The sequence below is a fragment of the Pteropus alecto genome, unplaced genomic scaffold (assembly GCF_000325575.1).
Source record: "Pteropus alecto unplaced genomic scaffold, ASM32557v1 scaffold44, whole genome shotgun sequence".
NCBI lineage: Eukaryota > Metazoa > Chordata > Mammalia > Chiroptera > Pteropodidae > Pteropus > Pteropus alecto.
In genome coordinates, this window is record NW_006436812.1 from 233,922 (window position 1) to 242,455 (window position 8,534).

General features: G+C 53.3%; 1 protein-coding gene across 1 annotated transcript in view; it reads right to left on the minus strand.

Annotated features, from left to right (window-relative positions):
- Positions 1-3,157: 3,157 nt before the first annotated feature.
- The window catches only part of PMM2 (phosphomannomutase 2), a 17,650-nt gene continuing 12,273 nt past the window's right edge, over positions 3,158-8,534 (minus strand). The window contains exon 8 of the mRNA XM_006913838.3: positions 3,158-4,282. Coding sequence (XP_006913900.1) covers positions 4,181-4,282 — 102 coding nt within the window. The 3' untranslated portion in view covers positions 3,158-4,180. The remainder of the gene's footprint in view (positions 4,283-8,534) is intronic.

Here is an 8,534-nt window from a genome sequence, read left to right on the forward strand (position 1 = left end):
TCTCACCGAGAGCCAGCTCCGTTTGCGCTTCGCTGCCGACATTGCGGGCCTTTGTAGATAGTTCCAGTAAACAAATCCTTAGGATTTTATTTGCTGTGGTTTGGCTTTAGCTGTGATTTAAAAATAGAAATAACTGGGTAATATGTTTTGAAATATGTGGCTTATATGTAGTCAAGGATCCATTTGTCAACGCAGGGGAGTGAATCTTTTGGTCAGACAAAGATGCTCCAGACAAGACAGAACGGTTGGATGCAGGAGACAGTATGAGCCTCATTGTCTTCATCCTGGGGACGGGTTTGTCTCTCGGCTTGGGGACGGGACTACTTGCTTTGAAGCGGGTGGAAGGCTGGAACCATTTTGCTGATGACCAACTGGTGCATGTTTTTAAAACAGGCAAGTAAGTGTGCTCATGATGTGTGTGCAGTGAGACATCATGGTTAAGTGAGTTGATGCGCTTTTTCCTGGCCTGTTGTCCACCTTACTGGGTCCTCTGCCTCCTGCTTCTGCCTTCTGCTAGGTCCAAGGTGGCCTGTTCCTCTCGGGCCTTAGAATTAGAAGTTCCCCAGGTGGCCCCTGGAGGCCTGTCTGTTGGGTACAGCCACACTGACAGAGCCACTTCTGCCAAGAGCCTGCGTCCTCACTCCTACTCCCCCAGGTGTCCTCGCCTTGGCACGTGGTCCGGGCTGTGTGTGACCCCGCCAGGCTCTGCCCTCCAGTGGGTGGGAGTTGGATCTGCTGTTCAGAGGTGGCCTCTGGGTTTTCTCACTAGGTAGCATCCTTTGTAAAGGGCTCTTGCGGTCCTTCCTGTGACCGTATCTTCTTCAGCCGATGAGTATTTCAGAACTGCAGGGTGTCAGACCTGGAAGGGAAGCCCTCCCTGCTCAAACGGGCAATTTACGGAAACTCCTGGAGGCCCTGGGAGGACTTACGGTGTTGGTTACCGAGCCGGGAGTGGCATCCGGGGTTCCTAAATCCAGATCTTTCTCTCCACCCGCCACCTTCCTCTCAATAAAGTTTGCTTTGTGCAAGGCTGCGTGTGTTTGTTCACAGCAAGGCTGACTGTGATGGAGCTTTTCCTTTAAGCCAGCAGATAAGGGCATCTCTCCCGGCCAGGCTGACTCAGTCCTGTTGGTTGTTTTCGGGGGGCGAGTAAGAAAATGATTGCCCCTTTTTCCTAAATCATCATTCTCAATATAGGAGGGCTCAACAGCAGAATGTAGCTTCCTGACAACAGAAAATGCCACCAGCTCAGTCACTGGGGATAGATGCCTTGTTGGTACGTTTACACTTCGATTGTGTGCGAAGCACCTGTGAGAACAAGGCAGGCCAGACAGGAAGTTCAGAAGTGGGTGTGTGGAAGCCCGATTCCTGGAAGGCAGGACGAAGAGCTGCCGGGGACTGGGCTGGAGCTGCCAGAGGCTGGGGTAACAGGCAGGGCTGCTCCCAGAGGGACCTTGTGTCAGGCTGGGAAGGTAGATAATGGGAGGTAGATGACGCCTTTGGTGGTGCAGAGGTGAACATCTTACAAATACATTGATTTTCAAAGTGTATTAGGAAAAATTAGAAGCAGCCCTTCGAACCTATTTAGGGAGAGGCCAAAGTAGGCATTTAGCTCAAAACCATGAGCTGTTGGACGTGCTTCACTAAGTGACATCACACAGGTGGCATGAGGGCTTGGCAAAACAGGTGGAGCTGGAAATGAGTGAAGGGGGTTGGAATGAGTTCCAGAACGTGACAGTGGGGCGCTGTGGAGGGGACTGAGGTGGAGGGGGGCCTGGAGGCCTGGCTGCGGTCAAGGAGCCAAGGGGAAGAGGAAGAGGAAGCAGTTCTTGGGAGAGGAACTGATTCAAGGCCACCTCTGCTTCACCCCAATCCACATCTGCTGCACTCTGCGGGGCCCTCGCCACTCCCTACCCAGCTGTTACAGATCCTGAGCCGCCTCCAGTTCCCTCCCTCAGGATCGAGTCCAGGCTCCTCACCAGGTTAAGAAGGGCCTTCCTGGTGGCCTTTCCCTCCAGTAGCCACTTGTACCTCCCATCCCCCTGCCCTCCACTTAGGCCTTTCCCTTGAAGTTTCTTAAGCCCTGAGTGACCTTGAGACCAAGGCCTACTAGCCGGTCAGCTTCTGTAGTGCTGGGGCGGGGCTGGCTCGGCACCACCTCTGCTTCTCTTGCTCAGCACTCAGCCACTGTTCGTTTCTGGTGATGGTGTCTTTATCCTGCGAACTCCACATCGTCATCTGTGAAGAAGAGCTAAAGTCCTGCCTTATAAGGTTCTTGGGGGGGTGACCTGAGTTAGTAAATAGTTCACATACGCCGTTCAAAGAGTTTACTAAAATTAAGTTACCTATGTGCTAGGGACTGTATGCATCCCATTTGACAGATGAGCGAATGGAGGCCGAGATGAACGCGTCCTAAGTGGCACAGCTGGTGAGCAGCATAACTAGGACTTGAATCTTGGCAGCCCTGTCAAGTACAGAACCTGCTGCTCTGTGAGCATCTGTAAGGGACCACTGCACACTCCTTTAGCTATTACTCTATGTCCCCGCCACAGTGCCTGGCTGGGGGCAGTCACTGAATGCCCAAAGAGGAGATGGAGTAAATGATGGAGATGGCTGCATCGGGACAGAATGGGATGATAAGACAACAGGAGAAGGATGGGGAGTCCAAAGTGGGCTGGAAGCTGGTCGAATAAATTCTGATGGTGCAGTGGGAGGAAGCGGGGAATGGAAAAAGGGGCCCAAGGGTCTGAAGCAGGCACCGTGGGAATCTGGGAGACTGGCCAGCCAGCTGGCTCGGTACTCGCCCAGGGCGGCCCATGACACCCCTTTGTAATTGTCTTGAATCCTGGCAGCCCTGCCAAGGGGACCCTCGGTTACAAAGATGGTTAGGACAAGGTACAGTAAGACTCGGTTGTCTTGCTTTGATAAAATAAGTTAGGGGAACTTCCCGGGAATCGTGGCTCTTTGCCCAGCGGGCAGAAAAGTGTAGAACGGTCCGTGCCAGTCAGGAAGGGCAAGACCTTAAACGTTAGAGAAAGAGCATCAGGCTCTCAGATCCAGAAGGGCTGGGTGTTCCTTCCAGATCTGAAAAGACATTATAGATGATCTCTTCACACTCATGGAACAAGCAATTAAAGGAGGAAAAAACAATCAGAAATAGGAAATGACAGAATCACTTTAAATTGCTACTTTTCATTTTGAAAAGTCATTACAGTATCATTTGCAAAATTCAACAAGGATGCCACCGATGGCACATCCTGGGAACCGTGAAGAAATGTGACCGTGTGTGTGGTAAAGGGGGTGGGCAGGCCTCACCCAACCTTACCCAGAGCCAGGACCAGGCCCTGGCAGAGGCCACGCTGTGGACTGAAGCCTGCCCCAGCACCAGACTGGTGGAGTTTGTGGGTCCCGCCGTTTCCAGATGCTGCAAGTGACTGGTGAACCGTTGCCCTGGAGAGCTGTCGTGTTCTGCGTAAGGGCCTGGAGCTGCTGTTTCAGGAACTCAGAAAGCGTGGGGAGAAGTGAGGGCCCCAGGCCCAACCACGGCTGCTCCCAGCCCTGCGGTTAGTCTGGATGACGGGGTGAACACGCTTATTAACTAAAACCTCCTGTTATTATCCAGGCTTTCACCTGATCCCTGAGAAATGGGAGGCAAGTAAGGCCTTTGGGAAGCCCAGCCAGGTCCAGTAAGGGGAAGGCTCTTTTGGTGAAGTGTGACACCCCAAGTCAGTGTTTCTGAGACGGGGGTTGGGGTGGGGGAGGGCTGTCTGCCAATTCTCCATGGGGGCTGTTTGTGCCCATTTCCTCCCATCTTGATTCTTACAGAACCAGCCCTTCGACAATGTAGTGGATACAGAGCTAACCTGCGTTCCAGGCCAGCTAAGGTGCAAACTCCTTGGGGTCAGTTCACGTGGCCATCCATCCATGCTGAGGTCTGTGGTTCTCTATGGAGCGCATGTGGTCACTTAGCTTAATACTGTAGCCTGACGACCACAATGCCCCCACCAAGCTGGTGCTCAGCAGGGGCTTCATTTCAGGAAGTGTTTTTAAACGTCTGTCCCGGGTTGGACGGCTGTAAATGTCCTGTAGGCACGTGAGGGAGAGATTTGCTTTGGGACACGGAGTAACTCTATCAAGCTCGTAAGCTGGGCCTTCTCCCGGGTCCCCTGGGCAGGGGACGTTAGGAAAATAGCTCTTTGCAGATCCTGCAGGTGTCCTCAGGTGTCCTCACGGTGTAGCCCACGGTCCTTGGGTCTGTGAAGATCTCATGGTCGTTCCCACCCTGCAAAGACACAATGACACAAGCAGATGAGCAGATGCAGCCTGGGGCCGGGGGCTGCCCCAGGAACTCGCCGTCTTACTGGGCAGGGCGAGTTTCTCCAGTTACCCTGTTTCTCTGGAAACTTAAGAGACAGTCATCACTGAGGAAGGGGTGATCACCTTCCCTTGAACTGCGATGTAGCTGGGAACATGTAATTATGCCGATGGAAGACTCACGATGTTCTTGTGAAACTCTAAGGCTTATTTTTCTATAAAGCAAGCAAACCTGGCAAGTGACAGAATTCTCACTGCCACTGATTTAACTGTACGCAGACTTCTGACAAGTCACAGGGAATGTGGCAAAGCAGACATCCAGCGCAGCACTGCCCTCGGAGCTCTGTGAGGATGGACACGTCCATCTCTGAGCAGACGGGGCCACTGGCCACGTGTGACTGTGGAGCACTTGCTCTGTGGCCAGTGGACAGAGAAAATGAATTTGATTTTGATTTACTTAAACTGAAGCAGTCCCATGTGGCTGGTATCTGAGCCAGGTGACCTGGGTTTAGATCCTGGTTCTACCAGTGACCAGGCATGTGCTGCGGGCGTCTCCCACCTGTCAGAGGGGGATAGCAGTGGAATGTCACCCGCAGCGCCGTGGGGATCAGTTGATGAGCCCATGGGATCTGGGTAAAGCCCCTGGAAAGCAATGACTGTGTTGGCGGCAGGAGCCCTAACCCCGTCTTCTGGGTGTTTCCACACATTGTTTCATCTGGTGTGCCGCCAGGAGTTGAGGGCAGGGGGCTTTTGCGAGGGCACGAACGTATCTGGGAGGACCTGGGTGGGGGGATCCCCTCACTGTGGGTCCAGCTCCTCTGGTCTCAGGTGAATGAACTGGGCTTCCTGCCGAGTGCTTTTCTCCTCATGGAATTTTCCTCACAAAACTGAATAAGCAGTCTCACTCAAAATCTTTAAAAAATTAATTAGTTTATCATATAACGAAAATAACTGCTGAGGAAATTTTTTTTCCTCGTAAAGATTCTGTAGGAAAATCTGACATCCTTTTAAAGGGCTGACAGACACCTGAAATTACTACTGCTCTCATTTTTTAAGAATAACCCATCCCCAGGCTTCCCCAGGTGGAAGTGAAGTTTAAGATTTCAGGAGAGACAACTGCAGGGGACCAAGGCATCATGCTAGGAGGCCGTGACCTTGGAGCCATGTTCAGGAATGTTCAGGAACGTTCAGGAACCTTTCTCCGAGCCGACTTGGAGACTGCAGGGCCTCTGGTCATTCAGAGGGCCCCGAGTTTCACGAAAAGCATCTGCTACCTAAGCAAGTAAATGCCAAAACCAGTTCCAGTAATTCTTATGATTACAAAAAAAAAAAAAAAAAAAAAGCCAGATTTCTTAGAAATGGCATAGGGAAACACTACCACAGAGAACTGTGTTCCAAGGGAAAACAAACTCCTGCACCATCCAGAAAAAGCAAACGTCTGTCTGGGCCACGTTCACTCACTGGCTTGGGAGGGAGGAGTCAGCAGTCACCTATTAACCCAAGAAGCCAGGTAGAGCAAGTGCGCCCTGCTTGGCAGCGTTTCAGCAACTGGAGACAGTGGTGGCTCACAAAACCGCAAAGTAACAAAAGGGCCGCCTTCCAGCTCTGTCAGCCATGGGAAGGGCTGCAAAGAACAGAAGGGAACCCAGAGCGACAAGGGAGGGGCCTCTGAGCAGAGACCTGCAGGCAGTTGAGGGGACAAGCTGGGTGACCGGCTGTTTATGGGGAAGCTGCTGGGTGGGGCTGGAAAGGCCTTGCAGATCACGGTAAGGAGCTGGGATTTTCTGTGAAGCCACTGGAAAGCTGCAGCCTGGGACACCATGAGATTCCCCTACGGCAGGATCTTTCTGGAGAGTGGATGGGGGACGGGGTCGCAAAGGCAGCGCAGCGTTAGGAAGCTCCTGCGGCCAGCTAGGGCGCAACTCGAGGACAGAAGCCGCTAGCTGGGGAGAGTGACTTCTGAAGCTAAAAGGGTTTACAGCCATCGCGCCTGCGAGGATGTCACATGCAGGGACAGATGTGTACCTGACAGATGCCTAATTTGGCATGAGTCTCCCGTGGTCCTGCTGGGGTGGGCGGGGAGCCACCGTGTAATGCACCAACACTTAAGGAAACCGAGTCCAGAGGGTCACAGCCTCCCCCTGCCAGGCTGGGCCGAAGGTGACAGGGGTGCCTGCACCTTCCCTATTGTCCTTCCCCTCCTGCCAGCGGACCTGCCCTCCTTTGTGACTTTCAAGGCGCGAGGGCTCCTTCCTGGGGCTGCCTAGAGCTTGCAAATGAGAGCGAGCGAAGCCAGAAGCAGAGCTGAAACACTGAGCTAGCGAGACTGCACCCTCTAGGATAATGAGGCCTTAGACAACCAGAAGCTTCGACACTGGATCTGCATGGGCACCAGAGGTTCCCCGACTTAGCTGGGGAAACGGCCTTCCCCAAGATCTGAAACAAATCCAGCTCCTGAGAGGAGAAAAGCGAGTGAAGGGACAAAGGGACGGATAACTGACTGCATTCCCATCAGAGTGTAGGTGATGGGCCCAAAGGACAGTGCAAACCGCCCCTGAATACTTAAAGCCCTACTGGGCCAAGGCCTGGGGATGACACGGAGGCAGTGTCTGCCCTGCTCAGGCACCAGGGGAGGGGGCTGAAAGCGGCTCCATCTCCAGCCCGCCCCAGCTCAGCAAAGTTGCAGAATAAACGCTGATTATCCTGCCGCTGGAGCCAGAGGGGTCCGCGTTAAGTGTCTCCGCCCTGTGTGCCCAGCTTGACAGGAAGCAGGGTGGAATCTGCTGGACTTGGGGGGAAGGGCGGTTGGTCTTTGCTGTGTGAATACCCGCTTGTGGCACAGACTTCCTGTAGCTCGGAGTTCAGAGTCGAGCTGCCTATAGACATTCACCTGGCATCGGTTTAACAAGCACTTATGAAATTTCTAGGTATGATGGGTACGAGGCCAAGGGCACTGCCCTCAAAGACCCTGGAGCAGTGGTTCTTCCCAGCTGCAGATAACGCAAGTGCCTTGGTAAAACTGGGTCCAGAGGCCCAGGATGTCCTAAGAGCTCCTGAGCAATGACAGCAAGTGCTGCAAGGTGCCCGGTGTCCTGTGGCCACCGCAGTGCCGGCACACTGGGGTGCGTGTAGGAAACGGAGTCGAGGGCATGCTGCTTGAGGGCAGCATGTGGCTGCTTTCTTAATGTGTGACAATTCACTGGGGATGAAATAAGTCACAGACAACTTTAACACATATTTGAAAACATATGCCCTTAGACAACTGTACTACATTTTCCTAAAAAACAATAAACATTTATGCTTTAAAGAGAAACAAAAGCTTGGGCCGAGGACCATGATGTTTTGAAAGCGAGCTGGAGAGTCTAACGTACTTCGCGGCTGAGAACCAGTAGCTCAGAAGCCAGCGAGGAACAAGCTGGAGGCGTGGTGGAAAGCAAGCTGGCTGTCAGGCTACTGTCCCTGCGGTGACCCTCAGGGCCTGCTGATGGCTCTGGCTCAACCCCCTCATGCATAAACGGGGCTCAGTTGTATGATGTGCCTTGGCACTGCACTCAGGAGATGCTGACTCAGTGGACCTAAGTGACCATTCCGGAGGACTCTGGAAGGCTGGCCACACTCCGAGGGCCTGAGGCCTGTGTCTCCCTGAACTAAAGAGCTGTGGCACAAGAGGCTCTTTCCTCAGGGTGCATCCGCTCAGCCACTGTCTTGTTCTCAGGACCAATGAGGCCACCAATTTTGGTGTCCAGAGGCAAGCAGGCCAGCAGGGACACCAGCGAGCATCAGCAGCCCATGGTCCCCTGCACGGCATCTGCCTCCTGTCCTCCCACAGCGAGGCCAACGGGGTCTCCTGTGGGGCTGAGAGCCTCTAATCTGGCCCAACTCGAATTGCTGAGTCAGAGTCAATCAGTGGTTTACAAAGTGTCAGAATGTTTTCACACTGTAAATGCCTTAAAGCCACAATGTTTTCTACCAAAAGCATTAGACAAGCAGAAGCCGTCTTGCCTGAGAATTCGGGAAGGCTGGAGGTGGCTGGAGCGGCCTCTTGAAAGCCAGTCTGGGGCCCTGCCCTCTTCCCCAGCTGTACTCGGACCCTGGCTGCTGTGGCTGAGGGGAAGGATGAAGGCATGTCTAGGACTGACCAGTGTTTAGAAAAGCAAGGGCCAACGCCTTACTTCTTGGCTCTGCTCTCTGGAGGTGCTCAAAGCAGGGGGTGCACTTTG